Below are 27,095 nucleotides of genomic sequence, written 5' to 3'. Positions count from 1 at the left end.
CGAGCGCGACCGCGAGAACCCCGCGGCGCTCATGTGTTCTTCCCGACGCGCTTCGGGGCCTTCTGCCCCGTGGGGCCCTTGGCCTCCTTGGCCTTGCGCCCGCCGGAGGAGGAGGAGGCCGCCGCGGCCGCCGCCGCCGCGGCCGCCCCCTTGGGCACGAAGAACGAGTACTTGATGCCGATCGGCACGCTGGGGTCGAACGACAGCGCCTGGACGGTGACGGGCTCGCGCAGCGTGCCGTAGCTCTGCAGCCTCTCCAGCGAGCCCGACGAGCCGCTGTAGAGGAGCAGCGCCCCGCCGGGCAGCGGGATGTCCTGCTCGTTCATCAGGTAGGGGCCCCCCGCGGCCCCCCACACCGCCAGGTAGGTGCTGCTGGGCGCGCCGCCGCGCCGCCCGCGCTGCTTCACCTCCACGCTGGTGGCGCCGGCCGGAATGGTGACCACAGTGTTGTAGCCGTAGCTTATTGGGGGCGGTGGGGGGAGGGGGGGGGGAGACAGACGTTGCATTAATTGCGTTGAAGTTTCTAAATGTTGTTTCCTCCCCCGACCAGACTTGCATCGCCGGTGCCGAGCATTGTGACCAGCCAGCCACGACTACCGGACATGCCACGGACCCTAACGAACAATCCCACCGGCCACGAGTACCAGACCATCCTCCGGCGCGAGTGTGCCGGTGGTACATCCTTCGCAAGATCGCCGACAAACAATCGATGCCATCGAATGGATGTTCACCGATCCCGTCCATTAACGCTCCCGAGGCCCCCCCCCCCCGCTCACCTGGCGTGGTTGAAGGAGCCGGACACCTTGCGGCACGTGGAGCCGTTCCCACCGCACACGCCGCACTTGTCCGCCTTGCTCCTGGAGCCGATCACGTGGTCGCAGCCGGCGCGCACGCACTTGCCCTGGACGCACACCCCGGAGTTGTCGGGCCAGCACGGGGTGCCGTCCACCACCTGCACGCGCACAGGCCGGGCGGGATCGTTAGAGGGGGTTGGGTTGGGGGGGGAGTGGAGCTCCCAACTACTAACGAGCTACGCCAAGGATCAGCAGGTCGGTGCTGCTGGGCACACCGCGCCAGGTACTCATTTGAGGCCGAATCGACCTAGGGGGAGGCCCAGTGCCGGTTCAGATAATCGTCGAGGGGGGTTGGCCGTGAACGCGGCGCGCCAAACCGCTGCGCCACCGCTCCCCCCCCCCATGCAAGTAACGTACACGCGCATCGCACACGCACACACGCGCATCGCACACGCACACACGAGCGCGCGCACACCCACACATGGGGGAATGTGAACATTTTTATAGTCCGCCTCCGTTTACTTTAATTATTTATGACGAGAGCCGCCAGGAATGACGGCGATTCGAGCCAAAACCCCCTCCGACCCCCTCCCTGAAACTCGAGGGGGTGGAGGAAGAGGTTTGTGCTGCGGCCAGGAAATGCATCGGCTTTGTTTACTTTGAGATTGTGTTGTGGGGACTGAGCGGCCACGCGCACGTAAGTTACGCGCGTGGCCCATCATCGGCCGTGACTCAAGGGTTTGGGGGACGGCGGCGCGCTGGAGGAATGCACGAGGGAGGCACGGGAGAGGCACGCGCAGGTCGCGAGATTCGCGTGCGTGCGCGCCGCGTGTGTATGCGCGCGGGAGAGGGTGGCTCGCTAACAGCACGTGCCCCCTAGCCTGGCACACGTGTAGATACGCACACGTGTGCCATGCTAGGTGCGCTTTACGCAAAGTTCACCGCAACCAAATCACACGCGTACACACACACACACTGGCTGCGAACTCGGGTCCCTGGGTTCGTAGTGCAGCGCGTTAACCCATGCGCCGCAAACTCCTCGCACACGAGTGCAGACGGACAACCCGCCGCGTCACTAAGTGGTGGTGAAATCACCACGGCACTGGTGCCAGGCTAGGTGCACTTCGAGGCCACGTGAAGCGAAGGAAGGCCCGCTGGCAGGAGGTCGCGGGACAGACCCAGGTGTTATGGGTTAACCGGCTAAGATGACTGGCAGAGGGAAAACAGGCGCACGCACACACACACGCACGCACACACACACGCACGCACACACGCACGCACACACACACGCACGCGTGCGTGTGTCTCTGCCAGTCATCTCAGTCGACTCATAACACCTGGCCGAGACACACACAAGCACACAAAGACGAAGCTCCCCCGTATAGCCTTAACAGAGAATTGGGGCAAGTGCTGTTTGCGAAAAACCTATAAAAGCCGACACGGCACAAAAGGGAGTGGGTGGCCAGCACCAAGCCAGTGGCGATGCTTACACACCGCACCAGCTACTACTCATTTGAGGCTGAGTCTACCTAGGGGAGGCCCATACACGAAGACTAAGATCCCCCGTATAGCCTCAAGTGCTGTTCGCGAGCATCGCCTACGAAGGCCGGCACGGCACACGAGGAGTGTGTCGTCGCCAGCACCGCGTCTGGACACACGCACACACGCGCACACACACACACACGCACACACGCACACACGCACCCGGACGCACACACACGCACACACGCACACACATGCGCGCGTGCGCGCACACACACACGTCACCTTGTGCCGCAGCATCGCGAACACGTCGCTGCCTCCGAGCTGGCACACGAGCTTGCAGCGGTCACGCTTCGCCACGCCGGCGTACTTGGAGCGCCAGTGGGTGCTGCCCCCGCTGCTGCCCCCCGTGGGGTGGAAGCCGACGGGGAAGAGGCCGCCGCTGCCGTTCTGCGCCGGCGCGTTGAAGGCCTCGCACTGCTCGTCGCGAAAGCTCTTCCCGTCTGCCGTTCCCGGGGGAGGGGGGGGCACACGCAAGGGCACAGACAACACGCGCGCGTGACCACGTGACGCGCGTGGCATCGCGCGCAGAGCGAATGGACGAGCGACGGACGTGTATAATGTCCACTGGTGCAAGTGGCCGGTTAGCCGGTTGTTTCAGGGGGTGTCCCCTGCCGCTGCGAAATTGGCTTTTTATTCGTAAGATGTTTTCAGCACCTCACTCACTCACGTTCGCACTCGCACACACCGACTCGCACACTCCCACGCGCACTCGATGACCCACGCGCGCCCGCTCGTAGCCCGGCTCACCGGAGGAGTGCGCGTCCCCGCAGGCGAGGGTGCTGCAGGAGCGGTACTGCACGCGCTGCCCCACGCAGTAGGCGCCGCCGTGCCGGGGCTGGGGCGCGTCGCAGCCCCTGGAGGAGAGCTGCACCCCGCCGCCGCAGGAGCGCGAGCACTCGCTCCACGCGCCCCACTCGCCCCACTGGCCGTCCACCGGCACCTGCAACGGCACAGCGGCAGGGTTAGGGCAGGTGATAGTACTAGGGCCCAGCTGGGGTAGAGGTAGTACTCGTGGGGAGTTGGTTAGGGATATTTGCAAGGCTATGGACCAGTGATGCAAGCAGGTCTCGTCATGCCGTTGTTATGTTAATCGCCACCCTTATTGTCATCACCATTATGAATATCACCACAACCACCATCTTAATTATCATGACTTCCATCACCATTCAAATTGTAACCACCAACATTCATCATATTTCACCACCTATTATAACTACCACCATCCAGCCACCACCACCACCACCCATTCATTATGATCAACACTACCCTCATCACCACCACCACCCATCCATGACCACCACCACCCAGTCATTTCCACCACCACCATCCAGTAATTACCACCACCACCATCCACCAACAATTACCACCACCCATCAATCATTACTACCACCCGCCACCACCGCGCTGCCGCTCAACTGACCTGCACGAGGCTGAGCGAGGCGACGCACTGCCCATCGGAGCACTCGCTGTCCTGCCCGCAGGCCGTGCCCTCGGCCCAGTTCGAGTGCCGCGTCTGGCAGCCCAGGAACTCGCTGGCGCCCGCGCCGGCAGCGGAGGCGAGGGCCGCCGACACGTTGCGGCACCACAGCGCCAGGCACGGGACCTCGCCGGGCAGCGCGCAGTGGCGGAAGTCCGAGCCGAACACGGCCCGGCACTGAGCGTCGTGCGAGAGCAAGGTGCCCTGCGGCAGCGCTGGCAGCGGCAGCGACTTGCTGTGCTTCAGGTTGTCCTTGAGGCAGTCGCCTGCGTGTTGCGGAGAGAGCAAGAGAGAGAGGGACACACAGAGAGAGAAAGATGAAGATATTTGATTTTTTAGATACTGTCGCTGCCCCCCGATGCTATCCAAATGTTCCTGTCCCATGGAATCTACTCATTTTGTTCGCGTGAATTTTCCAAATTTTTTAAATACACCGCACAATTGACTCAATTGCGACTATACCTGGCAAACCATCGCCCTCATACTGGCAGACTAATTCCCCAGGTCACTCTTGCACATGAGACCCGTCCTGGTATCTTGGAGTTCACAGCCGGTTAAGCAAAACAAACTCGCACGTGAATGTGTGTGTGTGTGCGAGCAGCATCTGAATCGGGCCTGTGCCCCACCCTCCACCAACTCACACGAACCAGCATCGTCAAGTATGGCCAAAGAGCCTCATGTCATGAATCGAAACGTCGTCTCGGAATTCTTGCAGTGAGTTGGCTGTGGAAGGAGATACCTTCGAGATCCATCCCTTCAAGTGACCTTTCATGCACACACGAGGGGAGCGCTGGGCTCTCACTGCAGGACTCTGCTACAGACCGAATTAAAAATAGCGATCGGACTGATTATTTTTTAAATCTCAGAGCAGGAATATAGTCAAGATCGTGAAAAACCAATGTGACTCTCGATTTAAAGCTTTCGTGACTGCAGGGATTCATCTTCTTGGTTCTTTCGGTAAAGTCAAGTAGAAGGGAAATAATAAAAATAAAACATAAAATACAATTCTCACGACGTTTCGGCCACAACGCAAGCAGCCGTCCTCAGGTGATGAACAGGGCTGTCGGAAAGACAGCATAATTCAGATGCTGTCTTCCGACATCATTCAGATGCTGTCTTTCCGACAGCCCTGTTCTTCACCTGAGGACGGCTGCTTGCGTTGTGGCCGAAACGTCGTGAGAATTGTATTTTATGATGTTTTATTTTTATTATTTTATTATTTCCCTTCTACATGACTTTACCGAAAAAAACAATGTGAGTGTTTATTTTACGGTCATTGCTGACCAAGATAAGACCACCAACTCGCCATACTTGAGAACCCGGTTTATTCACAAGTGGCTAAAATTCGGATCCCAACATCCCAACAGTGCCAGTGCAGAATTCTGACCTCTGAGCCACCCAGCCACCAAGAGGGAGGGCGAGAGAGAGAGAGAGGGAGGATGACTCCAGGATTGGTTCCTGGCTTCAGCTTCATGTTGGCTACAAACTCTGTCAGATTTCCAGTCGCAAGTGATGGAGGTGGATTTCACTGATTGAATTGAATGCGACGTCGGTGTTCGTTTTTCCATCAATGATTTTTTTCTTTTAACCAGATAGGAGCAAATATACATAGACACAGGTCCAAGACAAAGATCCCCCGTATAGCCTCAACCGACTGTTGGGGCAAGTGCTGTTAGCGAGCTACTATGAAGGCGAGAACGGCACACGAGAGGGTGGGAGGCCAACACCACGCTCAGCCGCCTTTCTCTCGCTAGTGGCGATGTCTTTACGCACCTGTCGAGGTACTCATTGGAGGCTGAGTCGACCTAGGAGAGGCCCAAGACCGGTTCAGATAATCGTCACTGGGTGTTGGCCGTGAGCGGGAATCGAACTCAGGCCGTCTGGTTCGCAGCACAGCGCTCTAACCGCTACACCACCGCTCCCCACTAAGACACACAGACAAAGATCCACCTCCCACTTATCGCCTGTAACAGACTATTGGGGCAAGTGCTATTAGCGAGCAGCACCTATGAAGGCCGGCACGGCACACGAGGGGGGCTGCTCTCTGTTCATTGCGAGGCAGCAGCTGCATAATACAATGTGCCGGCAGTTATAGGACGGTGTGCGTAGCAAAGTGTAAGCACGCTTCAAATGTCTCGTCCCATCGCAACATCTGTCAGGCCTCGTCGAACAGCCGGGGTGCCTCCAAGTAGAATATAATCGCAACAATCGCAAGGAAGATGACGATGATAACAATGATGATGATGATGTAAATGTGTTTAAAAAAAACACATTCCAGCAAGACTCCTGGCTTCCATCCTCAAACACTCGCCTCACTTGGCCCGAGATGACATCAGTGCCGAGAGGTCTGTAAGGGACAGGCGGTTGGGCGGTGGCGATAGGGGGAGGGGGGGTGGAGATGATGGAGATGAGAAATGACGTCACTCACATCACTCACCGGTAAGCGGTTGTTGGAGGGGCGGTGTTGTGGTGGGACAGGGGGAGGGGGCCCGAGGGGGGGGGGGTGGTTGAGGGAGAGGTGGCGGTGGCGTTTGTGAGGGGGCGGACATTGGAGAAATGGGTCACGGAAAGTTTTTTGGGATTTTTTTCCCCCCCCTCTGGACGAGACAGATGCAGCCCACGTGACACTCAAGGCGAGAGGTAAACCATGAGGAACTAAATGTTCAGACGATCTGGAGTAAGAAAAATATATTTACGGAATTCATTCCTGGCATCCATACATATGAGGGAAAAACCTGTCCTCTTGATGATGGACGGTGGTTGCGTTTGGGAGCAGCGTGGTCGTCTTGGGGGATCCCACCCACACAACACCCCCCCCCCCCACCACGGTTATCTTCATGTCACGATAATTCAATTCGTTTATCCAGGGAAACAATGCCAAGTCTCGAGAAGCAATTTTCCAAGCGGGGTCCCTGATACGTTGGGGATACTTGGTCGGTTCCCCTTCACGAGAGTTTGGCTTCGTGTGGGAGGGAAAAAAAGAGACTCCCCAGAGAAGATTAAACACTGCAGAGCGCCACGATACGGTGTACATGATCCCACTTGCTGTGCTGCCAGACGAATTGCGGCCACCCTCACGACAGCAGCTGTGTGTCAAGTCGAGGCTTGGAGCGAGAGCAAGCGGCGATTGGAAGAAATCAGCCAACCAGCCTCATCACAGCCTCATCACACCCGCCTGCATCACACCTGGTTCATCACACCTGTGTGCGTCACACCTGTGTGCGTCACACCTGGCCTGTGTCACACCCGGCCGCGCCAGATCGAGGCGGGTCGGCGGGGCCTCTCTGCTCCCGGGGTGAGGGGCATGGAGTGAGTCGTCGCGAGTGAGCGGCTTACGCGTAAAAAAACCAAAGATCCCCCGTATAGCCTTAACAGTCTGTTGGGGCAAGTCCTGTTAGCGAGTAGCACCTATGACGGCGAGTGTACGTCACACGAGGGGTTGGGGGGGGGGGTGGCCAGCATCACGCCCGAGTGCCAACGTTTCCACACCGCGCCAGGTGCTCATTTGTTGCCGAGTCGACCTAGCGGAAGCCCTGAACCGATTCAGACACTCGTCACTGGCTGTCGGGGCCGCGAGCGGGAATCGAACCCTCGTGGCCGGGTTCGTGGCGCGGCGCTCACCGTGCCCGTTGTCCAGGAAGTCGGTGAGGTGGCGAGCGCTGCACGTGGACCAGGGCCGCGAGGGCTCGACCCGCGTGAGCGTCTCACCCATGATGTGCGCCGTGGCCACGGAGCCCAGCGGGGCGCCGCCGTTGCCGCCGCACTGCTTGCTGTCGTCGTGCGGGAGGCCGAGCAGGTGGCCTGCGGAGGGGGGGGGGGGTGATGGGGGGGGGGACAATTGAGGTAATGCTCACATTGACTACTCGAATCATGGTGATTGAGATGATGCGAACGGTGACAATGATAGGGATGACAATGCCAACCTAGGCGATGGTGACGGTGACAATGATAGGGATGAAAATGCCAACCTAGGCGATGGTAACGGTGACAATGATAGGGATGACAATGTCAACCTCGGGGATGGTAACGGTGACAATGATAGGGATGACAATGTCAACCTAGGCGATGGTAACGGTGACAATGATAGGGATGAAAATGCCAGCAGTGACAAGATTCACAACTGAAAAAGTAAATCGCACTTTTACTCCGTAACTAAACGTTGATACCACGCTGACTAAACATTCAACAACAGCAACGTGGTCGAGAGTGACGAGACGCCGATGACCACACATCCCGTGGGTTTGCACACCGATGCTTAAGGGAAGGGGGCATATGTTATGTTATTGTGCGTATGTTATGGTATTATTGTTGATATAAACACGCTGTGGTAGATGGCGACACGAAGACATGTGCACGGAGCAAAGTGCGCGGAACTAAACCCAACGGAGTTTCCCCCCCCAAAAAAAAAATAACATTCCAACGTGCGTCCGACACGCCAGGCACCACGTGTGAGGTTGAGAAAAGGTTCCCAAGCGGCCGAGAGGCCGGGTCAGAAACGAGCGGCGCTCTGGCGGCTGAGGTGAGCTGGTTTCTAGACAAAGGAGCAGTCCTGCAATTTGCTTCTCTCACGCCACTTTTTTTTATGGGCAGCAGAAGAAGGGCATCCAGAATGAGAATCTATTTATTAATGCTGGAGGAATCCGATGAGCTATAAAGCTCTTTTTACAGACTAGAGGAAGATGGGCTATTCTTTCAAATTGGCCATGCACGTAAGTTGAAGTTCTTTCGCACCGTACGTAGCCAACCGTGCCAGCAGAAGTGGGAGCCCCCACACTTTACCACACCACACCTGACCTACCAATCGACAATCCGTGGAGGACCGCAAATGCACACTGCTGGGTGGACAGGGGCAGCGAGGGAGATTTAAAGAAACTTTCCCTATCGTTTGAACAGCCACGCCGGGAGATCGAATCGGACCGGCGAGCTTCTCTGGATCGCAACTCTGGCGCGCTGATAACCGTTAGGCCGCTGTGACAGCTCTCCGTGCACAGAGCGTGTTGTTGATGATTTGTGTTGTTGATGATTTGTGTTGTTGTGATTTGTGTTGTTGATGATTTGTGTTGTTGTGATTTGTGTTGTTGATGATTTGTGTTGTTGATGATTTGTGTTGTTGATGATTTGTGTTGTTGATGATTTGTGTTGTTGATGATTTGTGTTGTTGATGATTTGTGTTGTTGATGATTTGTGTTGTTGATGATTTGTGTTGTTGATGTTTTGTGTTGTTGTTGATTATTTGTGTTGTTGATGATTTGTGTTGTTGACGATTTGTGTTGTTGTGATTTGTGTTGTTGATGATTTGTGTTGTTGATGATTTGTGTTGTTGATGTTTTGTGTTGTTGATGATTTGTGTTGTTGATGATTTGTGTTGTTGATGTTTTGTGTTGTTGTTGATTTGTGTTGTTGATGATTTGTGTTGTTGATGGTTTGTGTTGTGTTGTTGATTATTTGTGTTGTTGATGATTTGTGTTGTTGATGGTTTGTGTTGTGTTGTTGATTATTTGTGTTGTTGATGATTATTTGTGGTTTTTATTATTATTTGTGTTGTTGATGACTTGTGGCCCGGGAGAAAAACAAAGGAAGCAGGAGATGCAAACACGTGCTGAGAAAGCCGTCATATTGTGGTGTAATCGTGTGAAGGCTCGGAGCAGCTTGATAAGCGACTTTGGTATTTACACCACACTGCTCAGTAACAGAGACAGAGTTGAAGCCACGCCAAAACATTCACACCAAAGTGCCTAAGCAAAGTCCTCCGATAAGGTCCCATTAGCCCAAACATTTCACCAAAACGGTTTATTTCTTTATTTACATTGGCCAGCCTTGAGTGTAATTCCTTACTCTGTCGTGGGATCATCAAACCCGGACTGCAGAAGGAAGGCGGCTGCTGCTGCTGATGATGATGATAAAATGGGACAAAGTCGGTGGTTCTCAAACCGGGGATACACGGGGACCCCCCTGGGGGTACGTGGCGATGCCCCAGGGGGGTAACGCGAGGGGCTTTATCAATGTGCCTGAGACTGTCACGTATCATTGCGCTTAATTTGCTTACAGTTTTCACGTTCATTTATTTCTCAGAACCATGTTGGGGTCAGACAAACGGGATGGCTCGGGTTTGAAACTAAATTCAACGTAGCCAAAACCAGAAAAAATGGTTGAGAATCACTGGTTTAAGCGTCTTCGCGTTTTAAGGGATTCTGATTCTGTGAGCGAGACACCCACGACACACGCACCGCACATGTCGTGGCAGGGAGGTGGCCAGCAGGCGGCTTCGGGGGCTGCTCAGGACGCTGAGCCGGCCACGAAAGCTCAACGACCTGGAGGGGGGTGAATGCAGGTGGCGGCTTTCGATGTAGCTCGTGATTGTATCCACAATAGGGGGGGAAACCCAAAACAACGACAAAGACAAGGAAACCAAATTCACGTAGAAGCTGAATTTTGCACTCAAATTCGGTAAAAAAAAATCGATATATGTGAAGTACAGTCTTAATTTTGGAGCTTTCGTGACTGCAGGAATTATTCTTTGGTTCTTTGTGAAGTACAGTGTGTCGTCCTTCCTCCGCACCTCCTCCGAGTGGCACAGTTGGCTCCGTACGGTGCGCGAATGAAGTTCAATCTACGTGCAACCCCCAACCCCCACACATAATTATGATCGAGGGGCAATGAACCACTCTGTGCAGGGCAAATTAAACACGACAGCACTGACTTGAGCAGTCGTTCTGGGTGGCCAGCACCATGCCCGGTCACATTTGCCAGCCCTGTGCCGACGTTGACTCCACACCGTACCCACAAAGATAAAGATCCCCCGTATGGTCTTCATAGGCGCTGTTCGCGAGCACCGATAAAGGCCGGCACGGCACACGAGGGGGTGGGCTGGCCAGAATTTATGCCTGGCCACCTTTGTCTCCCTAGTGGCGATATTTCCACATCGCACCAGGTACTCATCTGAGGATGAGTCCACATCGTACCCACACACATACACCCACGCGTGCACGCACACACACGCACGCACACACGCAGGCATGCGCACACAAAACAAACAGACATCCCAAACACACAACACACACCACCCCCGGCACATGTAGCCTACGTTTCTATGGCAGAGGGGGGGAAAAACTCCATAACAGCCGCAAGTGAAAGTCGAAAGGAGCAAAGTGTCAGAGTTTCCGAGGCATCGCAGTGCGTGATGGATGCGCGGGGAGGAGACACGTGGTCAGACCATCACCCACGAATGTGGCTGTGGTCTCAACGCCTCGCCACTCCAACCTCAAGATTCCCAAGCCCCCTCTATTGTTTTTTTTTGCCCTCTGACTGGAACCGACCGTATTTGGAAACTTATAGTTTTCGGATGTTTTCCCCGAGTCGCAAGCGTAGACTCGTGCTAATTGCGTGCCAAATTCCAGCTGTCGAGCCCCGCTAGGATATTGTCGGGATTCACAGCAGTCACGATAACCCGTCTGCATTCGAGAGCGTTTTCAAGAAGTGAAGCAGTTTTGTTAACCCCATGTCATCGATATGGGGTTTATCCGCGGGACCGATATGCTCCACGAAAACTTGTGTGTGTGCGCCCCTGTTCTTCCACGTTTCGTGAACTGCCTCCTAACATCCGCAAAGTGTTGGTGTACAAACAAGCCGAGCAAATTCATTCATCCCCTTAACTGCAATTATTCATAGCGCGGTGCGCTATCAACTGCGCTCCCGCTCCGCCCCCCACACACACTTCATACTTTCACATACACACATATACATGCAGTCACACACACACACATAAACACTTTCACCTGTCCACAACCCAGCAGCCACCACCCACAACCTCAAAGGCATTTAAATCGCCTTTGTGTTGACAGGCGTTTTGTTGTTGCTGCTGCTGCTGCTGCCTCCACACTAATAATAGCAGCATGGCTCGAACCCTGCTGCCATGTGCAGTGTCCCATACAGGCACAGATGAGATCCGCACTCTGGACCGATATGGCCACAGCCACCATGACACAATCGTGGGACATCCTGCTCAGATTCAGATAAAGATTCCCCCCCCCCCGTTCTCGACTTCGCCAAGATTGTCAGAGCAAGTGCATCAAGGCCGGCTTAGCGCTTATGTTTACACACCACAGCAGGTACTCATTTGCGGCCGAGTCGACCTAGGGGGAGGCCTAGAACCGGTTTAGAGATTCGTTGCTGGTGTTGGCCATGAGCGGGAATCGAACCGGTGTGCGCTGGGGTCGTAGCGCAGTGCGGGAAGCACGACACGACCGCTCCCCCCCTGACACGTGACTCTCGTTCACCACTTAGTGGCGGGGACGTCACCACGGCGGCACTTGAGCCGCCAGGCGAGGTGCACTTTGAGGCCACGTGACGTGTCGAATGCCCGCTGGCTGGAGGTCACGGGACATACCCAAAGTTGCCACGGGTTGATCGACTGAGACCGCTGGGATAACTGTGGTAGCGTTCTAACAATGGTACATGTATCCGTTGTACGATTTTGAAATTGCGAAAGTGGACAAGCAGCGCCAGGGAAGATTTACGGGGCCGCCATAAACTGTACCACGCGTATCGCATTGGTTTCAAATAGCTCCTGATCAGTGGGAAAAATTCGAAGCATTTTAAAGAGGAATTCCAGACAAACTTACACAATAATAACAAAGATACATGCAGACCAGCCGCCGATAATACCGATTCATTACGCCATTTGGGCAACCCTCAACGAGACTCAAATATGTTGCCAGGAAGTTGTGACATTACAAAAAGTTACATCACGAAACACAGGGAAAGTTACGTCGTATTGCCAGAATGGTTAACAACCTTTGGCTCAACCGGCCTATAATGTGCATGAAGCAATGTGCTCTGAGAGCATTCGTTTAAACCGCTCTACATTCTGGGCCGTTTTTTTTTACTTTTATGACTCCCATCGGCGAAGCTGCGACCGATTAAAAACCAAAGTCGTTGGGGTTGCTGGAAAGTTCCAGGCAAGGTCATAAAACACCAGGCGGCGTTTCGTGAGTATGGAAGGATGGATTCAGAGGGTGCCCCTGGCGTTTCTTTTGAAGTCATTTACTCGAACTTGCCAATGCAGGACCCTCCCGACAAAGAGTACCGAGACTCAGTAGCGGCTTCCACGGTAAAAGTGAAATAAAAATGTGCATTGCTGCTATAATAATCGTCGTTGATTTTAAAACAGGAAGTGGTTGTATATCACGACGCTCGCTAATAAACGAGCCTTTCAATGGCACTCATCACATTCTCCTTCGAGCCCCGTATTTTTTCACAGCCTGCCTCCCAAAGAAGACATTTTAGTTATAAATGAAGATTTCCACTCATCCATCCACGCACGTGAGCACAAAGCACACGTATATAGTATTATTGTAGCAGGTGAAGGCCGACTGAGGAACGTAACTCATTTCAGAAGCGGTCGGGTTCATAACGCAGCACGTTAACCACTACACTACCGCTCCTCACCGACACCGACACACACAGACACACATACACCGACACACACACACCGACACACATACAGACACACATACAGACATACAGACACCGACAGACAGACACACATACAGACACAGACAAACATACAGACACACAGACACAGACACCGACAGACACACACAGACACCGACACACACACAGAGACACAGACACCGACACACACAGACACACTGACATACACACACAGACACACACACCGACATACATACACACACCGACACGGTCCCTGCACCACTCTGCTGGTGGCTGTCGGTCTAAACTACCGACAAACATTGCACGGTGGCTACGTACGGTGTGAAAGAAGTTCACACAGCACGGTGGCTACGTACGGTGTGAAAGAAGTTCACACAGCACGGTGGCTACGTACGGTGTGAAAGGAGTTTCCATTGTTTCATCGCAGTTACATCGCTCCTCTTATTTACGAGTACGATTATTAATGAGGATACTACTACTACGAGGAGCCACAGCTGACGTCCACCGTACACGATAAGAGGTGATGGTCGAGACACATGGCAGAGAGAGACACGGTAGAGAGACACATGGTAGAGACACACACGGTAGAGAAACACGGTAGAGAGACACATTATAGAGAGACACATGGTAGAGAGACACGGTAGAGAGACACATGGTAGAGAGACATGATAGTGAGACACAGGATAGAGAGACACACACGGTAGAGAGACACATGATAGAGAGACACACGATAGAGAGAGACGCACATCCTCACCACACAGCTGAAGGATAACTCACGACCACAACTGTAACCACAAGATAAAGATCCCCCGTATAGCCTGTAACAAACTTGGGGGAGTGGTAGTGTAGCAGGTAGTGTAGCGCTTAGCGCGCTGTGCTACGAACCTAGGGGAGGTCCTGGGCCTCCCCTAGGTCGACTCAGCCTCAAATGAGTATCTGGTGCGATGTGTGAACATCGCCACGAGGGAGACAAAGGCGGCTGGCCGTGCTGTTGGTCACCCACCCCCTCGTGTGCCGTGCCGGCCTTCATAGGTGCTCGCTAACAGCACTTGCCCCAACAGTATGTCACTGCGACTACTACCACCACCATCACGATCATCATCATCATCACAGTCGTCGTCATCGCAGTCAATGTCAATCATCTTCATTACATCATCACCCCCTGATTGGCATCATTATTACCACCAACATATTAATCGATATCATTCATATTACCCCTCATCATACACTTATCAAATTTTCTGCTCGGGGAGCGGGTAAACATGAGCTACACCCGTTAGATCTTGTATAATTAATGCGATTATGATCATGTAAACGTGTGGAGGTGGGGAGGGGTGGATTGTAACAAGTTCTCGAGATGCCCATTGCGCCGAGACGCAAACTAAATAAAAACATCGCGCTGTTTCAGACAGCTCCGATTAGACCTCTGCCCCCCACCCCCCATTGCTGCTTAAATAAAGCACGAGCGTAAATAACAGTCATACATGAATAAATAATGTTGCCATAAATAAATCGCAGCAGCAGCAGCAGCAACAGGCGACGGTCAGCATCGGCCACTGCAGAGACACAAACTTGTTGTTTTCCACCGAACTGCACCCTCAGTCGGGGGTCGGAAGCCAAACGTAGCAAGCGGAGGCGTTTTGCTCGAATTCGGCCTAAAAAAAACCAGCCAACCTCGATACTCCAATAGCCGCAGCGCACTGCGGGCGAGTACCAGACGGTGGCTGTACCGAGTTACTGAGCCCGCGAGCCATCCAGGCGCGGGGTGATGCTCCCTCGTGCGTGGTGGGGGCTGTCCTCCGGCCACCGCAGTTTCCCCCCCTCGCCACGTGAAGACAAACAACGACCATCGGCTCGTGGCATCGGTCGAACAATCGAATGCACGCGACCTTCCCTCCTCATTCTCCTCCTCCTCCTGCACGAAAGAGCCCTTGAGGCTCGGGGGAGGCTTTGGCTGGACGTATAAAAGTGGCATCGCATCCCACGGTCGGTACTCGGTGCCGATGACCCCCCACGTGAACTTTCCCGCGGGGAAGTAAACGCATGCACGGGTTCCCGTGGGCGACACGGGGTCAGGTTGGGTGAAAAGGCCATCATTCGCGCTTTTATCAAGATCGAGCGAATGCTTAATATGTTCATACGAACATAAATAACGGGGGACCTCTGCTTAAAAACCATCGCGGCTCAACTCACTGTCGCACAAATAGCGGAGGCGACGCGAACAGGAATGAGTGCATAGCACACAGCGCGGAGGGAGAGTGTGTCAGTGTGTGTGTTTGTGTGTGTGTCTGTGTGTGTGTGTCTGTGTGTGTGTATCTGTGTGTGTGTCTGTGTGTGTGTCTGTGTGTGTGTGTCTGTGTGTATGTCTCTGTGTGTGTCAGTGTGTGTGTCTGTGTGTGTGTCTGTGTGTGTGTCAGTGTGTGTGTCAGTGTGTGTGTCAGTGTGTGTGTCAGTGTGTGTGTGTGTGTCTGTGTGTGTGTCTGTGTGTGTGTCAGTGTGTGTGTCTGTGTGGATGCAAGTGGGTATGTGTGTGGGTTTGTCTTTGTGGGGGGTGTGTGTAGTAAGTGGGTGCTCGGGTAAATACGTCTGTGTGTGTAAGTGGGTCTGTGTGTGTGTAAGTTGGTCTGTGTGTGTGTAAGTGGGTCTGTGTGTGTGTAAGTGGGTCTGTGTGTGTGTGTAAGTGGGTCTGTGTGTGTGTAAGTGGGTCTGTGTGTGTGTAAGTGGGTCTGTGTGTGTGTGTAAGTGGGTCTGTGTGTGTGTAAGTGGGTCTGTGTGTGTTTATGTGGGTCTGTGTGTGTGTAAGTCGGTCTGTGTGTGTGTAAGTGGGTCTGTGTGTGTGTAAGTGGGTCTGTGTGTGTGTAAGTGGGTCTGTGTGTGTGTAAGTGGGTCTGTGTGTGTGTAAGTGGGTCTGTGTGTGTGTAAGTGGGTCTGTGTGTGTGTGTAAGTGGGTCTGTGTGTGTGTAAGTGGGTCTGTGTGTGTGTAAGTGGGTCTGTGTGTGTGTAAGTGGGTCTGTGTGTGTGTAAGTGGGTCTGTGTGTGTGTAAGTGGGTCTGTGTGTGTGTGTGTGTAAGTGGGTCTGTGTGTGTGTAAGTGGGTCTGTGTGGGTGTGTAAGTGGGTCTGTGTGTGGACCTCCGCATGTGTGGGTATGTGTGTCATTGGGTCCATGTGTGTGTTTAAGTGGATCTGCGTGTCTATAAGTGGGTCTGTGTAGATTTAAGTTCCCATGTTTGTGTACGTGCATCTGTGTGTGTGTAAGTGGGTCTGTGTGTGTGTAAGTGGGTCTGTGTGGGTGTGTAAGTGGGTCTGTGTGGGTGTGTAAGTGGGTCTGTGTGTGTGTAATCGTGGGGAGCGGTAGTGTGGCGATTAGCGCTACGAACCCGGCGTCCCGAGTTCGATTTCTGCTCACGCCCAACACCAGTGGCGATTTTCTGAACCGGTCGTGGGTCTCCCCTAGGTCGCCTCAGACTAAAATCAGCCACCTACCCCTCCGTGTGCGGCTTACAACAACACTGGCGTAAAGAGGCCCATGACTGGGTCTGTATGTGTGCGAGTCTCTATGTATGCACGTAAATAAAGTGTGTGATTGTGTGTGTGTGAGTACAAGTCCGTGTGTGTGTGTGTGTCTGGTTGATTTTTGTGTTTGGTTTGTTGTCCTTGCCCCACACCTCCGAGTAGCACGGTTGGCTACGTACGGTAAACTGTGTGTGTGTTCATCTGTGTGTGTGTTAATGTGTGTGTGTGTGTTCATCTGTGTGTGTGTGTTAATCTGTGTGTGTGTTAATCTGTGTGTGTGTTCATCGGTGTGTCTGGGAGAGTGAGAGCGCGTTTGGCCTTGGATGAGAGCAAGTGACGTTGGGAGGGGTGCAGGCGCCAACGAGCGAGGGGGAGGAGTGGAGTGGCGCAGTGAGGATTTGCTAATTCAGTCAAGGTCGAGAAGGCGACCCACAACTGAAGGCGCCGATGTCACCACCGCCATCGCTTCCTTCCTTCTGCTAAACACGACAGCCGCTGCGCGATCGACAGCCCAACCTCAGGCAGAGCTCAATCTCACACGCTCATCACCATCATGCCTCCAGATCGTCTCCTTGCTACCAAAGTAAACAGCGCTTTCAAGGATCGCTCGTAGTCTCATCACCACCACCACCATCTGGTTGTGTGTGTTACCCCCCTCCGTCCGTGGACTATTCTCCTTCTACCCTGCACACGTGTCCAACCCATCATCACAACCTACCCCCCCCCCGCTGCTAGGTAACACCTACATCGCTTTCTCCGTCAACGTTCTATTCCCGACCTCCACGCACGCTCGGCACAAAGGCAATTGAACCGAGCGGCAGTTGAAAGATGCTGGGGGACAGCCCGCAAATCCATGAAGATCGGACGGGCAAGTCCTCCTCGCGAGCAGCTGGCCGCAACGAGTGGGTGGTGTGACCAGCACCGTCACAACGGGCGCCATTCACAGCTATGTTGCGATGACGTACTGCACAGCTCTTGTGCCAGGCTAGGTGCACTTTGAGAGACCACGTGAAGTGTCTAAGGCTCGCTGTCAGGAAGTCGCGGGACAGACCCGGGTGCGATGGGCTGACTGTGATGATGACTGGCAGATGCACCACACACACACACACATGCAGATGCACTACACACGCACACACACGTGCAGATGCACCACACACACACACGTCGAGATGTACCACACACACACGCGCACGCACGTGCAGATGCACCACACAAACGCACGCACGTGCAGATGCACCACACACACCCACACACACACGTGTAGATGCATCACACACACACACACACACACCACACAAACACACACGTGCAGATGCACCACACACACGCACACGTGCAGATGCACCACACACACACCACACACACGCACGCACGCGCAGATGCAGCACACACACACACCACACACACGCACGCACGTGCAGATGCACCACACACACACACCACACACACACACGCACACATACACACACACACACACCACACACACACACGCACACATACACACACACGCGCGCACGCACACAGATGAAGCGCCTTTCAAAGCGCTCTCCGCCAGCGACGTCACCGCTACATTCGCACACGAGGTGCGAGGAGCATTGGGCAGCCAAGAGTACATTTGTTCAAACGAATGAATCGCCAGCAGCCCCTCTCGTTTATTTACAACGTCTGGATGACCCGAAGTCAAACATTCGAATAACCATCACCGTCGTGGTGATGGTGGTTGTCATCGTTACCACCACTACCACCACCACCATCATCATCATCGTGAGTCTCGGCCTCTGCTGCTGTCTAGAGGTCAAGAGGTGACTGTGTGAATGTGAGCGTGTGCGTGGGTGCGTGAGTCACGGTCCAGGTGGAACGGGTGAGTTTAAACTGTCGGGTTTGATTTGAGTAAATGCGCACGCTTGTATTTATGGTGAGTGTATTTTTGTGTAATGATTAACTCAGCCTCAAATGAGTCCTCTGGTGCGGAGTGTCAACATCGCCACGAGGGAGACAAAGGCGGCCGGGCGTTGTGCTGGCCACCCACCCACCCCCTCGTGTGCCGTGGCGGCCTTCATAGGTGCTACTCGCTAACAGCACTCCCACCCTTTTTTAAAGGTCGCCGCGCGTCTGCAACAACCGCGTCTGCACTTGTGGCAAAACGCGCAAAACAAAACATGCTGCGAGTCGAGTTTTGCAAGGGGTGGCCTCGTGCGACGAGTGCAAGGGTGGAATGGGTGCAGGGCAAGCGCGCGTACAGGCGGGGTGCTGGTGATGAGTGAGTGAGGAGCGAGCGAGCGAGTGTGGAGTGAGTGAGTGTGGAGTGAGTGTGGCGTGAGTGAGTGAGTGGAGTGAGTGAGTGTAAAGTGTGTGGCGTGAGTGAGTGTGGAGTGAGTGAGTGTGGAGTGAGTGAGTGTGGAGTGAGTGGAGTGAGTGAGTGTGGAGTGAGTGTGGCGTGAGTGAGTGAGTGGAGTGAGTGAGTGTAAAGTGTGTGGAGTGAGCCAGCGTGGAGTGAGTGAGTGTGGAGTGAGCGAGTGTGGAGTGAGTGTGGCGTGAGTGAGTGAGTGTGGAGTGAGTGAGTGTGGAGTGAGTGGAGTGAGTGAGTGTAAAGTGTGTGGAGTGAGCCAGCGTGGAGTGAGTGAGTGTGGAGTGAGTGTGGAGTGAGTGTGGAGTGTGTGGAGTGAGTGAGTGTGGAGTGAGTGTGCAGTGAGTAAGCGTGGAGCGAGTGTGGAGTGAGTGAGTGTGGAGTGAGTGAGCCAGCGTGGAGTGAGTGTGGAGTGAGTGAGTGTGGAGTGAGTGTGCAGTGAGTGAGCGTGGAGCGAGTGTGGAGTGAGTGAGTGTCCTCGGGCTCGCGCGCGCGCGCGCACGTGGCTCGCGGGGCCTCACCGAGCTCGTGCGCCAGGGTGAAGGCCGTCTGCACGCCGTCGTCCTCGATGACGGCGCAGCTCCTGGCCGGGTCGCACACGGTGCCCACGTCGGCCACCCCCAGCGTGCTGCAGTCCGACGCGCCACAGATATCCTGCGTGGGGCAAGCGAGTGGCGAGCAGCGAGGTAGGATGGGAGCGGTGGGGAGGGGGGGTCACATCGGTAACAGTCAGGGCTCATACTCTTAGTTCTTTCGGTAAAGTCACGTAGGTAAAAAATGAAATTTAAATTAATAAAAATAAAATAAAAATCACGACGTTTCGGAGGCAACACAAGTCTCCGTCATCAGGTGGGACCGTCACAGCCAGATTTGCTGTATCAAGTGAGTCACGAAAGCTTCAAATCTAGAACAGTCAGGGTGGCAAATGCTACCGGTGATTTTCTCGAAGTATTCGGTGTCGAGATTATAAGCGTGCACGATAGCAAGAGCCGCGTAGTAGCTTTTGGGAAATATATTGCGCGCAAACTCGACTCATCAGACGCCTGTGTGCGGCTGGGCAAGGCGTTTGTCTGGGGCTTGGGGGAGCGATAGTGTAGTGGTTAGCGCACCGCGCTACGAACCCGGAGACCAGAGTTCGACTCAAACAACGGTAGACTCGTCATGAAATGAGTACTTGGTGCAGTGAGTAAACTCGAGCATTGGGGAGACAAATGTGTCTGTGCGCGTTGGCCACCCACCCCCTCGTGTACCGAACCGGGGGGGGATCTCCGCCTTTGTTGTGCTAATGGAACTACCATTGTAGAGCCGGGGGGAACCTTTTCTGGAAGCAATTTAATCTATTTATTCTTTTAAAGGACTTGGGCTTGCGTGGTGGGGGCGCGCAGGAGTCATCGTGAATAATGGAACCTCTTCGATTTTATCCGGGCACCAAGTGGAGGAGGAGGTGCACACATCGTTAAAGAGCGGAGGAAGCATTCGTCGGGGAGGGGAAAAAAAAACTTTTATGGGTCCTGAAAAAAAGATTCGGATACCGCGCGCGGTTTTTTTTGCGGGGCTTGAGGTTAAAGTTGGGGGTCAGGGGTTAATCCCCCCGTGGTCCAAACGCCGCCGCTGCCTCTGCCCGCGCATACCGGAGTATAAACACAAAGAGAAAAAAAACACAAACTCCCTTAGCCCGGCACTTTTATGGAGCCTCCAATGTAGTCGGTGGATCGGATTGGACTGTGCGGAGAAATCTGGCGAGCACGGACAATCAACGCTCCCGCGAATAAGCGCGCTCATCACGCGGCGCAATGTGTTTGGTTAAATGCACACCGCAGGGATTATGTGACGCATTCCAACATGATACAAACCGTCACTGGTTTGTTCTCGCTCTCTTTCTCCGGTTGTCGTCTCAAACTTTTGGGCAACCCCTCCGATCAATGTGACCGCTTTTCACAAAGGACGATCACCCGTATAGCGACACACGACTCTACAACTCAAGTTGTGTTCGTGTTGGATTATAATCGTTCACAGCTAGGTAGCATGCCCCCGCCTTACGGACGGAGCTAATGCTCCCACGTGTTCAACCTCAGTTGGAAATTGTAAACAGAACTCACAACCAAACCCTAAGCATGGGCTTGAGATTAGACGTGATATGAGCCCAGCACTCACTACCCCGTCGAGACTCCCACACACAGAGCGCGTGCTCTAAGCCACTTACGTGCACACGCGAACATCGACAACCTCCGGTATGAACCACTGCTCTATTCACACTGTCTGCCTTCATGGAGCCGCTTCACATTAAGACTGCTATCTCTCTCGGCGTGGCGCGTGTACACTCGTTCAGCGTGGCGCAGGCGGCGTTAATTGCTTGGCGCGTCACGTGGGACGTGTTTAACAATCATCGGACGCGTGCAGCGTGGAACGAGTTAATTCGTATTTGAATGGGGGTTGGGTGGGGGGAGAGGGAGTACATTGGTAAACGCGGAAAGACGGAGCGTGGTGGGCGATGGCGAGGACTGGCGTTTGGGAAATCATGAATCCTCGACCGTTTGCAACAAGAAAAGAAGGATGCGTGGACGGGACGCGTAGGTGGGTGTGGTGGGTGGGAGAGGATGGGGTGGGATGAGGAAAGCCCCGGGCAGATTAGAGATGAGAGGCAGCAGCAGCAGCCTTGTGCTAAAGGTCACGGCGGCTCCAGTTCGGGTAGGGTGGCTTTGAGTGCCCCTCTGTGCAGGGACACGCGCGGAGTGATCGTCAACAGCGGGTTCCCGGAGCCACCCAGATCCAAGAGGCGTTTTAAATTAAAAATAACAACGATAATAATGACACACTCGTCCTTAACAGTTTTATACATTTTACAATTGTGGGTGTCTGCAAGTCTACGATGGGTCACTGTGCAACTCTTTGAGCTTCTATGGAAGTGTTTGGGTCTATTTGTGTGTCCATGGGTCTACACATCCATGGGTCTCTGTGTAAGTCTATGATTCCCTGTGCTGGTTTATGGGTTTCTACTTAAATCTTTGGGTCTCTCCATAAGTCTATGAGTCGCGGCGTGCGTCTACGGGCCTCTGCGTAAGCCCACACGTCTCGAAGTCTATGGGTCTCGATGTAAGTCTATGGGTCTCTATGTAAGTCTATGGGTCTCTATGTAAGTCTATGGGTCTCTATGTAAGTCTATGGGTCTCTATGTAAGTCTATGGGTCTTCTCGCTCTGCACTGCCACCCGTGCCCACGATTGACCTCAATCTCCCTCCCCCACCAACAGGCAACGTCCCACGTGTCTACGAAGACTCCGTCTCGCCGATCAGCTGTGCGCTTGAGGATTCACAGCGGGTCACGAAGTATGGACCGGCTTGTGAATGCTTAGAGGGTGCGCGCCTATAGGCTATGGAGCGTGCATCCATTGGCTATATAGTACGCATGTACATGATAGGCCATATAGTATACATGTGTAAACTCAACAGTATGCGTGTATAGGCTATAGAGCACACATAGGCTGTAGACTATGCATATACAGTCTATAGAACATATACAGGCTATAGAGCATGTATGTGCAGGCTACATGGGAGGGATGGATTGGAAGGGATTGGAGATCAACATTAGAAAACAGAGGCGATGAAGAGCAGGTTAAATTACTCTTACTTACTTTGCAGGATAAATGTTACGGGAAAAAAACCTAGAAAAGTTTTTACCCTTTCAAACTCCAAGGAATCGATTCTGCGCTAACCACACAGAGTACTTGTGGTGGGCATGCAAACAAAACATGCTCTGATAATATATGATGGATTGTCCTTGAAACTTTTTTTTCATACTTTGATACTGGCAACAAACGTCCGAGGATAAACCGAAAAGCAAACGATGTGCGTGGAGAGGAAACCGTGCAATCATTTGGCATCACCCACTGCGAAGATAATCATCAGATACAATCCGTGCAATGAGAGAGAGACGCGCTGCTTGAAAACGACACTGAGATTACTCAGAGAGACAACGGTGGATACAAAGGTCCCCCGTGTAGCCTGTCACGGACTTTGGGTCAAGTGCTGTTTGAGAGCAGCACCTACGAAGGTCGGCACGGCACACGAGGGGTGGGTGGCCAGCACCACACCCGACCGCCTTTGTCTCCCCAGTAGCGATGTTTACACACCACACCAGGTACTCATTTGAGGCTGAGTCGACATAGGGGAGGCCCAGGACCAGTTTAGATATAATCGTCACTGGTGTTGGCCGTGAGCGGGAATCGAACTCGGGTCGCCGGGTTTATAGCGCAGCGCGCTAACCGCTACACTACCGCTCCCCACACACACATGCACACACACACACAGTCACACACACACAGTCACACAACAACAACAACCGCCATTCGCCACTAAGTGGCGGTGACGTCACCACGACGCTTGTGCCAGGCCAAGTGCACCTTGAGGCCACGTGAAGTGTCGAACGCCCGCTGGCAGGGGGTCACGGGGCAGACCCAGCAGGTGTCACGGGTCGACTGACCGAGTCACACACACAGTCACACACACACAGTCACACACACACAGTCACACACACACAGTAACAAACGCGCGCGCATGCGTCAGGTAACAAACGCAAACCAGGACCCACGCTACATTGATTGGGCAGGACACATCTTCGCGAGAAGAGACTGGGCAGCCGAAGGAGAGCAGAGAGAGGCAGCGGTTAGCGCCTACGCTGCGCTACGCACCGGGAGACCCGAGTTCGATGCCCGCTCACGGCAAACGCCAGTGACGATAATCTGAACGGGTTCTGGGCTTCCCCTAGGTCGACTCAGCCTCAAATGAGTACTGGCGCGGTGTGTAAACATTGCCACTAGGTAGACAAAGGCGGCCGGGCGTGGTGCTGGCCACTCACCCCCTCCGATGAGCAAGTTTGGCTACGTACGGGGCGAAGAAAGTTCAACATACAGGCCGTCAGAGGCGCTCGCTAACGGCACTGTTAAAGGCCATACGGGCGATGTGCGTCTTGTATATGCGAGTGCGCGTGTGCGTGCGCGTGTGCGTGCGTGTGTGCGTGCGTGTGTGCGTGCGCGTGTGCGTGCGCGTGTGCGTGCGTGTGTGCGTGCGCGTGTGCGTGCGTGTGTGCGTGCGTGTGTGCGTGTGCGTGCGCGTGTGCGTGCGTGTGTGCGTGCGTGTGTGCGTGCGTGTGTGTGTGCGTGTAAGGTACAACTCACTAACAGCACTTGCCCCAACATCCTATCGTAGGCTATACGGGTGATCATTATCTTTGTGAGTTCGCAAGTGCGTGCGGCTGGCGTTGAAGAAAGTTCCTCCCCCACGGGGACGTGAGCTTTTGCACGTCTCACTTTTTTAACACGAGTGCGTGTGAGTGTCTGTGTGTATGTCTGTGTGTGTGTATGTTTGTGTGTGTGTGTTACTGTGGGGAGCGGCAGTGCAGCGGTCAGCGCGCTGCGCTACTGAAACCTGCGAACCAAATTCGATTCCTGCTCATGGCCAGCACCGGTGACGATTATTCGAGCCTCAGCCTCAGATGAGTAGCTGGCGCGGTGTGTAAACATCGCCACTGGGGATGCAGAGGCGGCCATGCGTCGTGCTGGCCACCACGCGCCCTCGTGCGTAATAGATACTCGCTTTCAGCACTTGCCCCGTCACTCTGTTTAAGGCTATACCGGGGGAGGGGGGGGGAATCTTTGTCTTTGTATTTTCACGAGCGTGTACACACTCGTGAATGCACGCACGCGCACGAGTGTGGGAACACGGGGTACGAATGTCCACACGCGCGCGCTCGCTTTGCAATCTCCCACTGCCTTCCATCCCTCTCTCTCTCTTTCACCCCACATCACACCACCACCAACCACCACATCACACACAAGCCAACCCCCCGCACCCACCACCACTCACCACTCTGGTGAAGAGTACAGCCGTGTCGAAATGCTCCGCCCCAGCGCCTCCCGCCCTCCGCAGCGATTTCTGCCACTCGCAGAAGTTGCGCAGGGTGAGTCCTCCGCTGCTCGAGACGGCCGGAGGTCCTCCCCTGGAGCCGTGGCGACGCTGTTGCTGCTGCTGCTGCTGTAGCACCACGACACCGGCCACGCTGAGTCGCACGGCGTTGTCGAGGCTGGCGTGCGAGAAGAGGCGCGCGGCGCGGGCCGCCACGTCCAAGAGGTACCGCTCCACGTGGCGTGCGCCGTGAGCCAGCGCCATGCCCTCGTCCGCCACGAGCAGCACCGAGAGATAGCGCAGCGTCGACACGAAGCGACGGGTGCGCACCGGAGCTCGCGCCGGAGCAGCCGCCGAGGAGAATGACGAAGGGGAGCGCACTCCCGCGATGTCACCGTCTTCTGACTCATCGTTGTAGTCGTCGTCATCATCGTCGTCTTCATCAACGTCGTCATGGTTACCCTTACCGAGTTCTCCGGCAATGCTGTCTCTATCGCCGATCAGGTGGTCGTCTTCCTTAGCGGCGGCATTATCGTCAGCATTGTTATTATTTTTGTTATCACCATCATCAGCGTCAGCTTCAGATGGGTCGTTAACATCAGCCACGGCTTCAGCAGCAGCATCGTCATCATCAGCAGCGTCGTCGTAGTGGTGGCGGTGCTGGCGGTTGTGTTCCCGATCACCACCACCCGCCACCTCGCTTCGCGTGATCAAGTGTGGCCCCACTCCCGTACCCTCATCCTCCTGCCCCTCCTCGCCGTCGCCGTTGTCGCGGCGGTTCCCTACCAAGGGCCTGATCGCGTACACGCGCCCGCCGTGTTGGAACGAGCCGCTCAGTCCCCCGCACACGCTGAGAACGGCCTCTCCGCTCCCGTCTCGATCCAGATCCACACCGAGACCACGACGATCCATTTCCTCCTCCTCCTCCTCGCCGCGGCCGCTTACATCCCGAACGGTGCCCGAGTAGAAGCAGCGAGCACCGCCGCCGCGGTGATGGGCGTTGAGCGCGGGTCCCAGCAACGACGCCTCGGGCCGCAGCAGCGAGATTTGGAAGCGGCGGCCGAAGGCGGAGAGCGCGTAGAGGAGCGGAGGGGCGGGCAGGGAAGGAGAGGACGAGGTCGACATGGAGCCCGAGACCGGCTCGAAGTGGCGCTGTCCGGGACCCAAGTGCTGCCCGTCTGGGCTCGCGCGTCTGGGCAGCGTCACGTCGCTACGAAGGGCAGTGGCGCTCGTGGCAGAGACCAGAAGCAACACGCAGACGCCGGTCGCGAGCATCTTTACGATTCAAAGGCAAACGTTGATGCGTGGATCTTCAGCGTCAGGGACGACGCTTCGTCGTCGCTGCCCGTGTAAAAGTTGCAAAAACAACAAAAAAACGAGCGAAGGCGCTAAGACTGCTGCTACTGCGACGAAATGAAGCACGAATTTGTGCCGTGTCAAAAAATAAATTAAATGAATAAGTTAAATATCAAAACAAAATCTCTTGTCTTTGCCTGCCGATTGGCTTTGCTTGATCAATCTCTCTTGCCGCGTGTTCTGAGTTCCGTGCTTTAAGGTTACGCGACCCGCTGGTGGGAAAAACAAAAAAGTTCTCAAAAGTTCACTCTAAAAGCGGTCACCCCGTGTGTTACTGCAGAGAGCAGGCTATAGATACACTCCTTCACTCATAAATACACCTCTTCAAACGCCACATCTGCTCACAGACAATAACACACGCGCACAACTGGAGTACACCAGCCTTCGCCAAATCAAACTACGCGCAGACTCTTCTATCAGCCCGTGAAAGTTACAACGGCGTAAAGTCACGTTGCATTAAAAAGCCATCGGATGGCACGAACGTGGTGTGCAAATATCCCTATCCGCAAGTGCAACTGTTCCCGTTCCTGTCCTTTCTCAATCCTTTACAACTCTCTCTCTCTCTGCACTCTCTGAGTGAGTGGAGTTTGAGCGAGTAAGTTAACTCGTCTCCGCTCTCTCCTCTCTCTCCTCTCTCTCTCCTCTCTCTCTCCACAGCAGCTCGCTCTCCGCTTGCCCGTGCGCCGCGCAACTCGCCTTATATGAGCTG

At 54.4% G+C, this 27,095-nt stretch overlaps 1 protein-coding gene across 1 annotated transcript; it reads right to left on the bottom strand.

Annotated features, from left to right (window-relative positions):
• LOC144942926 (A disintegrin and metalloproteinase with thrombospondin motifs 4-like) lies at positions 1–27,095 on the bottom strand. The gene is made up of 8 exons (XM_078869956.1): positions 24,992–27,095; positions 19,652–19,784; positions 7,438–7,617; positions 3,760–4,082; positions 3,087–3,279; positions 2,562–2,779; positions 777–952; positions 1–459 (listed from the first exon to the last, which is right to left on the bottom strand). The coding sequence occupies exons 1-8, from the start codon at positions 26,303–26,305 to the stop codon at positions 30–32; spliced, it is 2,967 nt and encodes a 988-aa protein (XP_078726082.1). The 5' UTR covers positions 26,306–27,095; the 3' UTR covers positions 1–29.

This window comes from Lampetra fluviatilis, chromosome 29 (genome assembly GCF_964198595.1).
Source record: "Lampetra fluviatilis chromosome 29, kcLamFluv1.1, whole genome shotgun sequence".
In the NCBI taxonomy this organism is placed as follows: domain Eukaryota; kingdom Metazoa; phylum Chordata; class Hyperoartia; order Petromyzontiformes; family Petromyzontidae; genus Lampetra; species Lampetra fluviatilis.
The sequence above is the reverse complement of the archived record's forward strand: the minus strand, read 5'-3'. Positions and strand labels throughout refer to the sequence as shown.

Bases quoted from the DNA above. Each gene is read 5' to 3' on its own strand.
- LOC144942926 (XM_078869956.1), bottom strand. From the start codon at position 26,305: ATGCTCGCGACCGGCGTCTGCGTGTTGCTTCTGGTCTCTGCCACGAGC. The intron at 19,785-24,991 runs GTGAGTGGTGGT...TGCCCCACGCAG, and splicing joins CTGTACTCTTCACCAGAGTG to GATATCTGTGGCGCGTCGGA. The intron at 2,780-3,086 runs GTGAGCCGGGCT...CGGGAACGGCAG, and splicing joins CGGGGACGCGCACTCCTCCG to ACGGGAAGAGCTTTCGCGAC.